Source organism: Ailuropoda melanoleuca, chromosome 11 (assembly GCF_002007445.2).
Source record: "Ailuropoda melanoleuca isolate Jingjing chromosome 11, ASM200744v2, whole genome shotgun sequence".
NCBI lineage: Eukaryota > Metazoa > Chordata > Mammalia > Carnivora > Ursidae > Ailuropoda > Ailuropoda melanoleuca.
Genome location: NC_048228.1, coordinates 10,707,467 through 10,724,860, shown reverse-complemented (window position 1 = coordinate 10,724,860; position 17,394 = coordinate 10,707,467). Strand labels below are relative to the sequence as shown.

Here is a 17,394-nt window from a genome sequence, read left to right as displayed (position 1 = left end):
CCCCCCCCGCCCGGAAAATGACCGTGCTCTCTTTGGCCAGAGATGCTTTCAAGACCAAACATGCTTTTCCTTGAAGTCTCCCTCTGCCATACCTTCCCTTCCCCCACTCCCCGGGGAGAAGACGACACCAACTGACGAACAGCAGCAGGTTCGAGGTGTCGCTGCTGCAGACCCAGTGTGCAGCTCCAATGCAGGAATAAATGGAGCTCAGAGCAGAGACCCGCACGCGAACGGTTCGGTGCAGGCCCAAGGCTTTCTGCTGGTCTATACATCACAGGCTAAGTCAGCCTCCTCCTGCCCTACTCTCTGGAGCTGAACTTCTAGATCTTTTCTCTTTCTTCTTCCGACTCCACAAACTCCAAGCCTGGGATGTCCAGGCCTGAGGCTGGGACCCCTTTTTCGGACGCATCTGAAGTACTATGCTCACTCACGGCTGCTCGAGGGGGAAGGAGAACAGACACGTGTCCCCGGGGGATACGGAACTGGCAGGGTAGGGGATGGTAAAACACAACACAACACACGTGCCACAGTTTGTGCTTCCACGGACGGACAAAGCTGCAGATGGTAGGCCAAATGAGGAGCAGGTGTTTTCACTGTAACTCGACTTGGAATAAGAAAAACCCCCGTGTCCCGTGGGCGTGCTGCTGTGTCCCCCTGGAACTGCAGGCTGCTCACCAGGCCAGTGAGGTCACTCCTTCAGGGGTGGATGGCACAGAGCGGCACGTATTCCAGGCACCAAAAATAATAATAAAAATCCAAGGCAGGCCCTCGTGCTTCTTCAGCCATAAGGCCCTGGACAATGAAGCTCAAACCCAGGAGGCCCAAGGACAAGGGACAGCACCCCTCTGGTCCTCTGGCAGGTCAGCAGTTTGGTCAGCATGGCTCCAGCAAAGGCCACAGGCGAGGCCAAAGAGCGTTCAGCTAAGATTCTTTCCATAATCATGAAAATTAATCCAGGATAACCCACTGCCCAGGAAGTTGTTCCTGCCCCCGATCTCTGGACAAAGCTGTAAATCTCCCTCCAAATGAGCATTCTCTCTGTGTGCACACCTGCAAAAAGCTCATTTGGGGGAAGCAGGGGGGAAAACCAGACCCCTAACCTGGGCTGGCCTGGCCTGGAAGGTAGGCAGCTGAGTCAAACATTTCCAGGCACTCAATCTCCTTTGTCAACTGGTCCACAAGTAACATGTTGTTTTCTCCTCCACCTTCGTCTTCCTCTTTTTTGTAATCTCCCGGTTGTATGAAAATGTTCACAGGACCTCTTGCCAAGGGGCTGTTTATTTGACCATGGATGCTGCTTAGGGACTGCAAAAGGAGTACGTGAACTTGTCACTGGATGTTCCTTTTGACCTAGGGGCTGTCAGCCAGGGGGCGGTTGGTGCATGGAAGGCTGCAGCAAAGGGGAAACAATGGTGTCCTAACTCCACAGCCCTGGCCTAGGCTACTGTCCCGGCCCCACCTGTCCTAATGTCAGCCCGTGGAGTCTCTAGCTGTCTCTCTCCCCGCCTTGCTCCCATCCCAGTGTGTGCCACTGATGTCTTCAGGCTCCTGCTGAGTCCTCTTAAACAAACATCAGGAGAGCCGGGAACACACAGCTCAGTGTGGGGAACACTCTGTCGGAATGAGAGATGTGTGGCTGGCCAAGCCGGGCGGATCAAGGCAAAGCGTCCTGTCTGCCCCCTACCCCCAGCACAATCTGCTCTGTCCTGACAGGGAAGAAAGACACCGGGGGAAATGAAGCTGGGGTGCAGGAAGGTGTATGGGATCCTGTGCCCTGGAGGCTGTCTTCTCGTGTCAGAGGGGCTCTTGTGTCAACAAAATGGATTTAGTGCGGAAGATCTTCACACGGCAGGACGTGGGCCAATGGTGGATGCTACAATGAGATCGATTTGCGGCTCCATATAAAGGTGAATGCTTAGAACTCATCAAAACTTAGAAGGGCTGGAAAGGAAGAGAGTTTCCAATCCTGGAAGGCATTTCAGCTCAGGAGGACTGGACATCATGAGTTAATTCGCCGTCCTTGCCCTAAATTCTCTAAGTTAACTACTTCCCCACAATCTGGAAGGAAGCAGCTCCACAGTTCAGGGACCCTGCCCACCTGTCCAGATGCAGTGGATTGGGCCAGGAGAGTCACCTGATCCAGGGTCTGCCGAACTATTGCATAGGAAGGGACCAATCAGATTCTCTCTCCCAGGCATTAAAGGGTTGCAAGAATGGGACCCTAGCAGAGTAATAAGGCTGGGGAAGGCACCTGGGGGAGAATCCTTGGGTGGAAGAGGAGGGAGGTGGGATGGAGAGGGTACTGCCCCAGGCTCCCATGTCCAGACCCCACGTGGCCAGCCTTGGACTTCTCCAGGTTGCCTTCTGTGTCCTTAAACAAGCCCTGCTCTGACTGGAGCTCCTTCCCGTAGGCACTTTCTCACACCTGAAGCACTAGAACATCCCTGGCGGGAGGCACTGCAAGCAGGAGCAGGGCCCTCCCTGCAGGATGCGGGGCTGGGCCAAGGCCAGACTGTCACTGGAACCTGGCATCAAGCCCCAGGACTTCTCCAAGGCCAACTCACATTCCCACTGACTATGGGGTTTACGCATGGCCTGGGCTCCCCATGCCTCTTCTATCATCACTGCTCAGCACAGTCCCTTGATCTGACCGTATGCCACAGACAACAAGGCTCAAAGCTCAGTCATGGCCAAGACTCTCAAAGCCCCAATGGGCCGAAGAGTGCCCGGTGGGCATGCGCACTCACCTACACACACGTGACCCTATGGGAAGACGCTTCCGATACTGCCAATGCCAAGCCCGTGCTTAATAAACATTTCATTTATTTGCAACCCCTTTGAGATGGCTTATTAATAATGCAGTGGCTTTACTTATTAAGTACCTACTGTATACCAGGCCGTGCAGGGTGGGTTTCGTCATTTCCAGGACAGGATGAGGAACCCGAGGCTCAGAAAGATAAAAGCAGCTTCCCCAAGAGCCCCACGCACAGACTGCTGCCCGACACCTGCCTCCGAGTGGGAATCAAAGCCCTAGCAGACGCTACCTCCAAAAATTCTCCCGACAAGAGCTTTCCCTGCCCCAAGGACTTTATCTCCCACTGATTGCTGATCCTGAACTTGCGGTATGGGGGCATCTGTCCAGTGTGCCTGTGTATCTCCAGCATCCACTCCTGCAGAAAACTAACACGAATGATGTTTACCGAGCACCCACTATGTGCCAAGGCCCGGGCTAAACGTTGTGCATAAATCATCTCATTTAATCTCCATGAAACCTCTACCAGGTAGTGACAGCCTCCCTAATTTACAGATGAAGACACCGAGGCTCAGAGGGATTAAGAAGCTTGCTCACGGTCCCCACTGCTGCAAGGATCCGCACACAGGCAGTCTGGCTTTCTGGCCCCGAGCACTTGGTCCACGCCTCCGATGTCCCCACATTCACAGCCCTGGGTCCACGTACTTGTGTTAGAGGGGGAGCTCGTTCTCGCTACTCCACAGGGCAGACACCCAAGGAAATGTGGAACGAGCACCTACACCCTGAACAATGCCAGGCACAGAGGCGAGCTAACCATCCCTTTCTCTAAATTTGTACCTTCGGGCTGCCTGCTCCCTGCCTTGCTCGGGAAGGTAGCATCTGTCTGCTGGGGATGGATTCAGGTCATCTCTAAGGGGAATCAATCAGTGCTTTCCAGGGAGATGGCCAAGCTCCACATGCAGCCTGGAAAATCTGACTCCCGACGGAGAGGCTGAGAGAAGCTAGATGCCATCTGGAGTGCCCAGGGACCAGCTGCTGCTGCTGACCTCCGTGTGCTCAGCGACATCGGGGATGTGGCAAGAGGCTGGCAAGGGGCAATCACCTCATGCATTTATGCGGGCCCACCAGGGAGCAGGCACACGAATCAACCCCACCCAGGCCCCCGCTCGGGAAGCTGACAGAGGCAGGCAGGGGTCCTTCTGAAAGCCCATCTGGGATGGGTGTGACAAAAGAGGTATACACAGAGGGCTGGAAGGGAGAAAAAGAAGGGGTCCTAATTACATAGGAGCAGGAGACTGAGAAGGAAGCGGAGAGCTGGTCCTCGTAGAGAGAGAGAAGAGAAAGAATGAATGACTAATAGAAGAGAGCGCCGAGCTCCTCCACAGGGCTGTAGAACAGGCCCTGGCCCATAGGAGCTGCTCAAGAAACCTCAGAGGGTCCGTTCCTTTCAACCTCATGACCCCTAGCGAGGGACACAAACCCGCAGCTGCTAGAGGAAGCAACTCACGTTCTGCGACGCTCAGCTCCCATGTTTGCCTCTGGGCTTCCAGTCCCAGTCCGTCCTCCCTGCCTTTCCTTTTGCTAACACCCCACGTGTGAGTTTCACTGGGGGCTCACAACCCCCACCCCAACCAATTCCAGGGCAGGGTGCAGACCTGGACCAGGTGATTGATTGATTCAGGGCTGTCACATGACTACAGCTAAATCAATGATAATCAGTCCTGGGATTTCTGGAAATATTGAGAGTGAAAGACTTTCTGCACTGGAATCCTAGAAAGGTAAGTGTGACTTAGACTTGTGAGGGGTCACTTTTGCCACCAGAAAGGATAATGCCCAAAGAGATGAAAGGAGGGTTGGGAGATGACGTCATTTGAGCAGCTGGATGCAGCTATGCCTGAAGCGAGAGTTATCTCTATCTCAGTTATGCAGAGTTATTGATGTGCCCTTCTGTGAGTCGGTTTCAGCTGTGTTTCTATCATTTGTGACTCCACAGGCCCTGCAACTACATGGCTATCTGGGCAGGTGGTAGGCAAGTAAGAAGTGCAAACAACACAAAGTCTGTTCATTAACAGGTTTTGAGCAGTAAGCATGGACCTCTCTGAGCCTCAGATGCCACTCTGAATGACGGCGATCGTGCATCCCTCCCTCCTAGGGTGAACAGGCAAGTCGCTGAACCCTCCTGCAATCTGTTCTCTTTAGCATGTCACAGCCAAGAGAAGCAGGAAACCCACAGCCCTGGGTGGGAATCCCCAGCTGTCAGGGATGCCCGTGCACAGTTCCCCCACACCTAAGCCTCTGGCTGGAGTTTGCTGAGCTGCCCCACGACCTTCCCAATTCCTAAGGGCCCAGCCCAAGCCCTGGGAGGCAGCCATGGGGAGCTCCCTACCAGGGCTGGGGGCCTGGACAGAAGGGGTATGCTTGGTCTTTCAACGGATCAAGTCCCTCTGTGATTGCTCACTTCAGTCCCTCCCATGCCCCAGCTGAGGACGGGAACAAGGGACACTGCAGAGTGCATGGCACTGGGGACAGGAGAGTAATGGCTACTGTGGGCTCCAGTCGGGCTCCAGCTGGACCTAGGGCTGAATCTTATTTTCTTGGCTTCCTGGCCCTATGGCCTGGGACAAGTTTCTTTACAACCTGGTGCCTCAGTGACTTCATCTGTAAAATGGGGTGATTAATGCACCTAATTTATTTGGGTTGTTTAATGTAGTTCCTGGGTCAGGTTCCCCTGCATGGTAATCACCCGCATGTACACAAGTGACGTCAGACCTCCGAGGGCACGTTTAAGGTGACATGGGGCACGGAGGGGAAGCATGAGTCCCTCTAAGCACACAGCTGCTCAGAGCACTGGTTCATCGACCTGGCAAGTGGCAAGTCTCCGAAAGGGACCCAGGGCACAGGACCAGTGAGTCAGCCCAGGAAGCAGGAAGGCAGAGCTGGCTGAGGGACAGCAAGAGGGCGGGGCTCTGCCCCAGAGGTCATCAGGGTTGGCCGCAGACAGAGGACCAGTCACCTTGGAGAGGTGGTCACACAGGGACACAGGGGGTAAGTCCCTGACGCCTACCCCACGAGCCTGGCATGAAGAGAGGGAAGAGGAGCTGCGGGTCATTTCAAACGCCCCAGCAGCTGCTCAAACACACAACCCAACCTCTTATTCTTCTTCTTTTTTTTTTTTCAGTTGTATTTGTTTATTGGAGAGAGACAGTGTATGAGCGCGGGGGAAGGGCAGAGGGAGAAAGAGAAGACGACCTAACGTCTTCTCACCAGGTCCCAGCCGCCTCGAATGCCCAGCTAACCAGAACTCTGGCTTACATCTGAGGACAAGGAAGCAAACGCTGACAGGGCTCAGCAATGCAACGGACTCTTACCTTCTTTCCTGAGCAGGGCAAGCTGTGGGGCCAAGGGGCTCAGGCTCTGACTTAGAACCCTAAGGATCTAGAGAAGCCCGATTCCAAAAAAGGAGTCATCTGGGCTCCATGTGCCTGCTAACCAAAGCGGGGAAGCAGAAAGGCATTTTAGGACATTTTCAAGGACACCAAAAACAGAGTCTTCAGTGTCTAATTCTCTGAAAATACCCCTGACTTGAAGCAAGCAGGGAGGGCTGCGTTTGGGGCGGGTCTGTCTGTGTTTTACTATGATCATATCCCTGCTACTTAAGAAGGATTCTGATCCAGGCAGGGCACCACAAATATTCTGCAGGACGAATGAAGAAAAGAACGTCGGGGGCTCCACCGTGCTCAACGATTCTGGAGACTGAAACACAAACTGAAACACTTGTTTATAGAGACACAGTGGCCAGGTGACAGAGGACGAGGACAGCTGGAGAAACAAACGGACTCATCACCTTACACCTCAGACCCAGGCTGAGAATGAAGTCGGGTGCCCACAGGGCACAACCCAAGTCACATTCTTCACCTGTCCTCTTCCTGCCTCTATCTTTCAGCTGCCTCCAAATTCCAGAAGAAAAAAGGGATATAGTTACTGGCCCCTGAAAACCCAGTGACTGGTGGGGCTGCGGCTGTTCTCCAGGTGCTGCCCTACCTGCCCGGTGAGGCTCATCCAAACGTGTGGCAATAGGAGGGCCAGATTAAATTTCTTGTAAGGTCCTGCCAGCTCAAACATTCGTGGATGTGCATTTCCTCCCTGCTGGAGCATTTCCTGGAGCCCGGCTCTGCGCTCCAGGTGAACACAGAAGGAGACACACGTGCAAGTGCTCTGTGGTCCCTGCCCCCTCAAAGGTTACAGTTCGGAGGAGAGCCCTGGGGTTACACTCAGGAAATGCTCACGAGGGCCCTGGTCACAGTTACACTGTGCTCTGGGTGACAAAGGCCCATGGCAATGGAAGGGCTACGCACAGAGGGGGTGGAATGAACAAGAAAGGCTTTGCAGAAAGGCCGGGGGCCCAGGACAGGGTGGAATTTGGAGTCAGTGTGGGGTGGGGAGGTAACAGAAGAAAGAAGGAGAAGACGAGGGGTGGGAGTGACAAGCAGGCTGGCTCATGGGACAGTGAGGAGAGGCAGAGCAGAGCCTGTCGAATGTTCGTGGTCCCCAGCACTAAGCCCAGGCCAGCGTGGGTACTCCACACCTGCCAGGTGGAGGAACCAGGAGCCTTGGCAGACCCGGAGAGAGGTTGAGGGAGGCCATCCTTCTGGTTCAAGTTAAGGGTTCTAGACAGAAAAACCCTCCTCCGGAGTGTAGGCACCAGGAGGGTAGAAATGGTTTGGGCCAGCTTGTCAGCCCCAGGCACCCGGTCACATAAGTATCTATCCAGGGACTGAGTGTGAAAATATTCACGGGTGTGATTTTAAAAAGGTGCTCAGCGGGAATCCGAGGCGTGGGTCAGTCCGAGCAACAGCGGTTTCCCAGAGACACAAACGAGTGGGGAGAGAGCAGGGCCAGAAGATCCACGAAGGCAGAGGGGTCAGAGGCCAGGCAGGCGATGCCTTAGCTGCTGTGGGTGCAGGGGTTCCCCCAGTGGGGTGGGGGGCACCGTGTGCCATAGAGCAGCAACAGCTGAGCAAGGCCGGCAGAGCTGAGTGTCAACTCAAATGGGATATGGACAGGGTACCAACCATCCTGGTTTGCCCAGGACCGAGGGGTTTCCCACGGTATGGGACTTTCAGTGCTGAAACCAGGAAAGTTCTGGCAACCCAGCATGAGTTGGTTACCTGAGGCACAGGTCTGCCCTCACCAGCATCCCAAGGAGAACAAGACCGCTGGTGGTACAGGAATCTCCTTTGGTGGAACAGGGAAACTGAGGCTGAAAGGGGAGTGACCTGTGGGAGGAAGGTCCCACAGTGGGTAAGCAGCACAGCCAGCTAGAACATTCTGGCCTCCACCTCCCTTGCTTCTCTGCATGCTGGGAAGACGTGAGACACACAAGTGCTGTCTACTGAGCACAGCTGTGAGCTGTGCCAACTTCCTCGGAGCCAACGGACACTGGGGGGGGGGCGCCAGCGTTTCTGTCCCCAAGAGGGGTCCCAGGGAAATGGGCCCATCTGGCCCTCTGCTCTTCTGAGATTCTGGCCCAGGATGAGCGGGCGGCCACCACCTGGGACTTTGGGGGGGATGGGGGTGCTGCTGGCTGGTGCTCTGCTTGCCTCCCCTATGACATCGCCATTATGGCCACCCCTGGGGGAAGGCCAGGATCCCCAAAGGCCTTTGTGAAAGGCAGACACATCATGTCGCCACACACCCTGCAGTCCTTGCGTTTAGAAGGGTCTTGGCAGCTCTGGGCAGCCAGTGCAAGAAAGGGCAGGGGCCAGGGGAAGCGGAAGGGGCAGGAAGAGGGAGGAGAGGATGGAAGAGGAGGCTTAGGGGGAAATTTTAGTAGGAGCTTCCTAGAGCAGTCTTGCTCAGTGATTGGCCTGCATCAGCATCCCCTTAGGTGGCTAGTTAAGACCCAGGCTGCTGGGCCCGCCCCCAGTTCCCAATTCTGCAGGGCAGGGCTGGGCTGAGAATCTGCACCATTAACAAGTTCTCAGGATAGGCTGACGGTTGCTGGTCTTGGCACCCCATCTTGAGAACCACTGGCCTGGAGCACGGGCTTATGGGGGTGGGGTGGGGGTAAGGGGCAACAGCACGTGGGTGTTGATGGGTCACCGGGGGCTGGGAAGACCCATGGAAGTAAAGACGGAAGATGTTGGAGGCCTTGGTCCTCACACTTCGGAGAGGGTCAGAATCACAAGGCGGCAGAGGGAACTTGTTTTACATGCAGATTTGTGGGCCCATCCCCAGATATTTTTGACTGTCCGGGTCTGCTAGGGGGCCCGGGAACTTAAAAGCACCATAAGCTCTGAGTGATTCTGACGCAGGCAATCCACGGGCCACAAGGAGCTAAGCAGCCTTGAAGCGCCACGGCGGAAACACACGTTTCGCAGGCTTCATGAGCCGTGATGGGCCACAGAAACATCTGCGGACTCCTGCCCTGACTCAGGGCCAGCTGCGCCCCCCGATACTGGAGCCACTAGCCACATGGAGCCTTCTACAACGAAATACAATGTGAAACTCAGTTCTGCTGTCATACTAGCTACATTTTAAATCCAGTGGCTTCCATACGGGACAGAAGGGATCTAGAACACTGCCATCTTTGCAGAGTTTATCAGACAGCTCTGGCCTGGAGAGATCACATTATGTCTGCCTCTGTTTCCCTTTCTAAAAAAGAGGGTTCCCTCCCCCGTCTTTCCCAGGGTACAAGGGAAAGAAAAGACCCCACCAAGAGTGACCTTCCTAGCCCACACTCAAAGGCCCCCTGCACCTGCTGGTGGGAGGAGGCGGTCCAGGTTGGCAGGGGCAGCATCCGTGTCTGCCCCAGGACCCAAGAGGATGGTTCTTCCTTCTGGTTGGCTGCCAGTGCCAGATTCCCCAGGGCAATGAGGAGTCCTCAGTAGTTAGCTTAGTAATCACAAATATGCTATGGAAAACAAACTCATAAAAGCCTGAGCAACTCCCCTTCAAAGAAAGCGACACCAAACAAAACCAACCACGCACGAAAAGGTATGGGCAACGCATCACACTGGCAGAGGTATTAACAATAGAGGTATTAACAATGAATCACGGAGAAAAGGTAACTGAATTTATTCCTTCCCCAGGCCTTCCCAGCACAAATGTGAGATGCTCATGTTTCCCAGGAAGGAATCGAAAGAACACTGGAGATAAAGCACTGGGGACAGGGGATCTCTGCACATGGTTCCAGGACCGGCAGCGTGGGGGCAGGGACGGGCAGTCTGTGAGGGCTGCAGGGTCCTGCCGTTACTGCATCCAGTCCCTACGTTAGGCAAATGTGTAGACACAGGCAGCATGGTGGGTAACCGGGGGCGGGGTGGGGAGTTCTTATTCAGTGGGTACAGTCACCGTTTGGGACGATGAAAAAGTGCTGGAGATGGAGGGTGGTGATGGGTGCACACACGGACAGTGTATTTAATGCCACTGAACTGCACACCTAAAAATGGTTAAAACGGTCAATTCTGTGTTACGTAAGTTTTAGTGCAAACAAAGGGGAAAAAAAGTGCAGGGTCTGAACTCCACCCTGGACCTCCTGAGGCTACCTTGGAGGTGGGCCTCAGAATCTGCATTTGAGTCCACTGACCCCGGGACTCAGCTCTTTGCGGGGGATGCCTTGTGCAGGGGAGGGCTGGACAAGCATATGTCTCGCTTTCTAACAGATTCGGGGACTGTGTGTGCCTAGGCAGGGGGCGGGAGGGGGGCCTGCGCAGAAAAGGAAAAAGAGAGAGTGAGCTAGGATGTCTGTATACCTACTGTCCACTGCGGAACGCCTCTGGAAAGGGAAAGGATGCTGCCAAGATCGTGTCAGGATGCAGGGGGTAAAGCGGAGTACAAGGCCTCCTGATTTTCTTACTCTCAAATTAACCTAATCCCAGAAAGGCAAGGGGCAAAGAGGTTCTCAAAGTCAGGTCCATGGCACCCTTGCATCAGACTTACCCAGGGCACTCAATAAAAATACCGATTCTGAGCCCCTCCCCAGACCTATGGGCAGAATAGGGGTGGAGCCCGAGGATCTGGATACTGGCAGGGACCCCGGACCACTGCCATCCTGTCTGATACCCCCTTTAATGAGTCAAGAGGAATTAGGGAAGGGGGTCAAGAGGGAAATTCCCCGCTTTGCCGAGACACCATGTATATTTGTGAGTTTGCACATCTGGCCCCGGAAACCCCATGGCATCTTGAAGTATGGGCCTTTTCCTCACTCTGGGCCTGTGTCCTCACTCTGTGGAGAGAGCGAATTGACTCCATCCCCCTGAGGGGTCCCTGTCAGGACTCTGCCTGGGTCAGACCTCCTGTCAGGGGCCGGCTGGCCTCTCTGGATTCTGGCTGGGGCAGAGGGGTGGGGCAGGTAGTCTCCTGGAGCCAACTGAGCAGCTCTGGGCCCCAGGGGCCCTCACTTCCAGCTGCCTCTGGCTGACTGGAAACCAGCGTGTCAAAGATGCCAGGGAGAGAGTCCCATGACGCCCAGTGTTGCAGCCTCCGCCCGGTGCCCAGGTGACCCTCAGGGAACCGTCAGCTGATGAAGGAAACCAGAGGAAGAAGCAAGGGTCCTGGGGCAGACAGCATGGCATCGTGGAACAGCCAGTGACTATAATCTTTGTGACCGTTTCAAGCCTCAGCCGTGTCACCTTTAAGAAAGGGAAGAGGCCAGCTGCCTTAGAGGGGTGGGAGACGACCCACAGGCACGCAGGTAACCAAGCGCCTGGCTCCTGGGCGGCCCTTGATAAACGCTTCTTCATCATGAAAAGGACCTTCCCCAACAGAAATACACATTCTTCCCTGCCTGGGTACACAGGACTTCAAAGTTAGCAGTGCCCTGGTGAGGCAGAGCCGGGCGGGTACGGAAGAAAGCAGACAGGAACTAGCAGCTGCTGTTTTTACTTCTCTCCGGGCCCCCGGGGAGAGTTTTCTGAAGCTTCTGTACAATTAAAAGGTACTGAACACACTCCATGCCTCTGATAAAGTTACAGCCCCAACTAGGTGGGAGCCCGCGCCAGCCTCCAGATCCAGGTAGCAACAGAAGAGAAGGCTGTCAGTACCCACAGATAGGCCACCAGGTGGTGGGCGCCCCCCCCCCCGGCCCCGCCCAGTGGCCCCAGAGCCCGGCACACAGATGGAGGGTGCACGCGGAGGGCCGTCCCCCTGGAAACCACCAGCTCCCCTTGGCCGTAGCCCCAGGCTTGGCGGCACCCAGCTCGGGGCAGGACTCGCCCATCTGTCTGTCCTACCTTTCTGGTTGTTCATTTCTTCCAAATTCAGGGCTGCGACAGCACCTTTCGGGCCAATGCCACTCGTCGGGGGCTCTGAGGACTCGCCATCACCCATGTCTTCCAGCTGGCTTCTCTTGAAGGCATCCAGACAGCAGACCAGAGAAAGCATGAGTTCCCCACCTTCATTTGGGGCTGCCCCAAGGGGCACAGAAGGGGTGGTCCTTTTGAATGGGAGTCATTCCTGCCTCTCCCCCTCCTGGACAGGCACTCCTCTGACACGCTCGATGTGAAATGCATTTGCGGAGAGTAAATTCATAAAAAAATAACGACACACACAGGTACGCACACGCACACACACACCTTGTAAACATNCGATGTGAAATGCATTTGCGGAGAGTAAATTCATAAAAAAATAACGACACACACAGGTACGCACACGCACACGCACACACACACCTTGTAAACATGGCTTGCCATCCTCTCTGGAGTGTTTATAGCCCTTAGTGACTCACAGCAAACACGGCATCCCCACAGTGCTTGCTTCGGCCGGCTTTAATGATATGTTGCCTGCGCTTATCTGCTGGGGCTAAAATGTGTGTAAACACCAATGTACCTGATTTTCCACTTTTGTCAACTGGCTGTGGTATGGGTGAGAGGGGGCTGGGTCCAGTCTCGACTGCTTACTGCCTTCCTTGAACCATGCATTCAAGTGACTCTTGAAATGATTAAAAGAGAAGTAAACTCTTCTTTCAGAACNGGGGCTAAAATGTGTGTAAACACCAATGTACCTGATTTTCCACTTTTGTCAACTGGCTGTGGTATGGGTGAGGGGGCTGGGTCCAGGCTCCTGCTTACTGCCTTCCTTGAACCATGCATTCAAGTGACTCAAAATGATTAAAAGAGAAGTAAACTCTTCTTTCAGAATGGCTGGAGGGTCCTAACAAACCCTCCAGTTAACTCAATGGGAATATTACAAAGAACACAAGGCATGCATAATGACTACTATGGAAATTTCCTGATTACTTAGAAGGCCAAATCAGCAGCTACCAGTCCTTCAGAATCGGCCAGTCTCATCAAACCCCACTAGCTCAAACTTCAAAAAAATAAAAAAAAAAATGTACACAGACATATACACTCAATTTCTTTGGACTCTGGGGAAATGGGAATCTTCCTCCCTCTTATGGCACTGGTAGCACTGGGCTCCATGAGTAGGAAGGATGCTAACCAAGCAGATTCCTGTCCAACAACTCTGAAGTGGGTAATATGATTCCCATTTTATAGATGGGTAAACTGAGGATTGGGACATTACATAAGTTGCCTGGGGACACACAGCTCGTAAGCAGAAGAGCTGGCAGATCAAAGCAAGGTGTGTCTGATTCCAAAGCTGGTGCCCTGGACCCGCCGCCCTTCTCACTGAACAGTCACACAGGGGTGAGGGTGCTGGGCCGCAGGAGAGCTCCCTAGGGAAAACAATCCTAATTGTTTTCGAGAGCGGTGACTTTCACTCCTGGTTGGCTGGGAGCCAAGCCCCAGCTGTCTCTATCCCACTCAGGTGGCCAAGAACGCCCACAAAAAACCCCGGTGGTCCTAGTGGCTGGCCTTCTAAGAAAGTCTCCAGTTCCAATGGGGAGATTTAATCTCACTCTCAACCCCACGGAAACCCTTTCCAGAAGGGGATAACGCGAGGCCAACCTATTGCTGAAATTGCTAAAGACACACAGATAAGCAAATGCTTGAGTTGCTTAAAACAAGGAATGTCAAGGAGAGGACAACCCCCACCCCCTCTTTTTAAAGATAAAAATTTAAAGAGAAAACAAACCTGAAACGTCATGTGGGTCTACGTTTTAGAGATCGATACAAGGTCTTTCCACAGTGCCATGAGGTCTACGATCTGGGACCCCACAATCAAGTCACAGCCCCACAATCAAGTCCTGGCTGTGATACCCCCCAGCTGTGTGATCTCGGGCAAGTTTAACTGAACTTTCCCGAGCGCCCGCTTCCTCACCTGTGCATGGGACCGGCAATGGCACCTCCCCCCAGGGTCCTTGGAGGACTGATTAAGACCAAGCATCCCATTTGGTTCGCACCATGCCCACCCCTGGGAAGGTACAGTACAGCACTGGGAGCCAGGGCACATATCCGCAAGGGTCTGGCGCCCTGGGTCAGCGGGCTTTATGTGAGGGAGAGGGGCTAGTGGAGATAAGAGCGCCTATGACTAAGAAAAAAGGCAGAGGCTGGAAGAGGTTCCATTAGGTCCTATGACTTTGTAAGCTGGGGTTCAGAGAAAAGCTTAGGGAGGCGTGGCATCTGATCTGGGCCTACAAGCCTGGATAGGCTTCAGATGGGGGCAGACCGAGTGCCCAGACTCCACAGACACGAACTGACCTACGAACTGACCAACAGCTTTTAAACAGTGACTTGGTGGCTTCAGCTGATCAGCAACACCCTCTTGCCTCAGGGACTCAGCACCCATATGGCTCACCTCGTTCTCTCTGATTTGCTGCCCAAGACTGACCAGCGGCCGCTCCCATCGCGCTAGCCCCTCACCTGGCTCTACTTTCCCCCACAGCACTTGCCGCCTCCTGATACAGCCTGTGTGTACTTGCCTGCTGGAAGTTTCCTCCCACAGATAAGGAGCTCCACGGAAACGGGCTGCAGCTGCCCCCTTCGCTACTACTGATCTCTGCAGCTACCACGGTGCCTGGCAGGAGTAGCGGCTCAGAAATGTGACCGAAGGAACCGACAACCACAGAAGGAATCATTCACGTCTCCGCCTAAGAAGCCTCGGGGAGCACGTGCTTTACTGGGGGGGTGGTGGTTTCTGGATGACCTCCCTCAGGTGGAGTTAATCCCACTGCGAGCCAACAGGGAAACTGAGTTACCAAGTGTCTCAAGGTTACACAGATTTGAGGCAGAACCAGGTGCAGACTGAGCACGTGTCTAATTTCTACAGCTCCGGCTCGGGTCCTTCGCCTGCGCACAAAGAATGGTCCCCTTCCCTGAAGGGGGCCCCGCCCTGGAGGCCAGAGCTGTCCCCAGCACAGAGCCCGTCACCCTGCTGATCTCAGGATACCCTCCACGAGCAATGTCAAAGCGTCCAGGCTTCCATCCTGCCAAGACAGCGGACCCCCTCCGTCCCCCTCCCCCACACCTCTGAAAGTGCCAATCCCCAGACTCCGTCATCCTCCAGGGCACTCACTCTTCAGCTCCTTCCACAGAACATCACTCAGCTGGGGACCGATGTGTTGAGACCCTGGGACGAGTCACCTCACAGCCGGGCTGAAAGGTTTATTTCAACAATAATTTCAGCTTGTAGTTCTGAGGCAGGAGAGCTCTCATTTGCTTCCCAGAGGAAAACCCCTAATAACAGTGAAAGGTTTGCGAACCCATGTCCACGACAGGCTGACCTCCATGCCCAGCCACCACGGAAGTTCTCAGAAACGGCATTTGATCTTTAAGAACCAGAGAGCAGAAGGGGGTGAAGGGTGGGTGGTGGGGTAGAAAGAACTTGAAAGTGTATTGGTTTAGCTGCTGGCTTGATCTTGATTCATGCCAGGATGCCAACTGTAAATCAGGACATTTCCACTGCTCTCTGCCCTAAAGGGATACCACGAGGGCCACAGGAATAACACCCCCAAGACCTTGGAGACAGGCGTTTCTCAGCTACACCATGTCATTAGAATATTCTTATTATGAATACACAAATGGAGTCTATGAAGACACAAAGTAAACAGATCTCTCTCCACCCAACCATCTCCTCCATGTTTACATAATAACACCCCCCACTGGCACAACAGTCAGCCTTGGATCACTGAAGCACTTTACAGACAAGACAAATCTCATCTTGACACAGTTCAGGAGGGCGGAGTTGGAACAGATAGCATCGCATCCTAATGGGACACTGAGTCAATGGGGGCTCTGACAGGTGCCCCACAAATGAAGCTGATACCTAACTTTTATGAAACATCAACTATGAACGAGGCAAGGTGATTTGCAGATGCTAGCTTTGGAATGATCAAAACGTTAGTTAACACTAGTTATGATCGGCACTTTTTGGATGGGTAAACTGAGTCTCAAAAAGATGAAGCAACTTGCCCAAGCTCTCCTATTTGCTCTTTTCTTTGCATCTGTGCTTTTTACACCAAGCTGTCTTGGACTCTAACTGCTCTGTGCAGCTAGGGAGGAGGTGGGACTGTCTCCAGCAGGCCCAACCCCCAGGGCCAAGGGTCCAGGGACTCAAGCTCCTTCCAGGGCTCAGCATCCCTTTTCTAGACCCTTGGTGACCCAAGACTTGAGTGGCTCCAGGACACCAGCCGCAGCTCAGCTCATCACAGCTGACTGATCGGTAGTCCCAGCTCCTGCAGCTTCGTCTGTGATCCGCAGGATTCCGTCTCCTTGGGAGACCAATACAGGCAGTCTGGAATTAGGGGGCCTTGCTGCTGGCTTTTTCTCATAGGAAAGAAATAATTATTAGGTAAATAAGCCTGGTGTTTCCCAGCTGGTTAAGCCTGCTGTCTGGGAGAGGCATTCCGGTGTCAACAGACAGAGAATATTTGAAATTGTGGGACCTTGGGCAAGTTGCTGAAACTCTGGCGTTTTCCGTCCTTATCTTCATGAAGATAACACAGCTTCCCTCCCAGAGCTGTGATAAAATTTTAAGGACACAACGCCATGTAAATTACGGGAACACAATAGGTATTCAAGAAATAATAAATAACCATGTTGTACTTCCCCTCCCCCATTTTTCCCGGAAAAAGTATTCTAACCTTAAACTGATGATGACAGACGCTTCTCGGAAGCCGTTCATCTTCCGTCCAAATTTCTTTCTACTCTAGAGTCAAAGGGATCCAGGGGTCCTCTGGGCAACCCCCCCTCCCCAGGTGTAACTTGAGGCGGCAGCTGAGACCCCAACAGAATGGAACGCGCGCACCCACCCACTCGGAATATTTTAACATTAAAACGCGGTCCTCAGCTTGGGGCAAATTAGCCAATGATACATAATCAGACCTTCGCATTGTGTCTCCACCGCCTCGATTTCTTTCTGCATTAGTCGTTCAAGTGTAAGAGAAATCTCTCCGTTCTTAGCAAATGCGAGCCATCATGTTCCACTCAAAGGGGCAGCAGTAAAGCAGGGCTCTCCTAGCACTTTACGGGGCTGCCAGGTGGGTTACAGGTGAGGCCGGAGAGGGGCCGCCCCAACTTCGTGCCGGGTTGGCCCCTTTCCCACGCTTCCAAGGACAGTGGCGGGGTCCGGCCCAGAGCGAGGTCTCCGAGCGCCCCGGGATCTCACAACTCGGGCAGGCGTGGCCTTGACCTCCCCACCCGCCCAGCTCGCACCGGGGGCCCGGCCGGAAAGCTGCGAGCGCCGAAACCCTCACCTGCAAGCTGAAGAACTAACTCCGCGTCCTGCGCGACTCCCCCTGCACC

The 17,394-nt window shown here is 54.0% G+C and overlaps 1 protein-coding gene across 4 annotated transcripts in view; it reads right to left on the bottom strand.

Moving 5' to 3' along the window:
• LOC100484271 (kazrin) overlaps nucleotides 1-17,394 on the bottom strand; it is a 472,216-nt gene that overhangs the window by 143,155 nt on the left and 311,667 nt on the right. Inside the window, exon 1 of one of the 4 annotated variants that reach the window (XM_034671241.1) lies at nucleotides 17,346-17,364. The exons of 2 other annotated variants lie outside the window; for them this stretch is intronic. Coding sequence is in view for 1 of the 2 variants with exons in the window: in XM_034671240.1 (XP_034527131.1) it covers nucleotides 11,986-12,136 (151 nt within the window). In the remaining variant the exon portion in view is untranslated. Of the gene's footprint in view, nucleotides 1-11,985; nucleotides 12,313-17,345; nucleotides 17,365-17,394 lie in introns of those variants that run through there. One more of the 4 variants, XM_034671240.1, reaches the window with a different exon arrangement.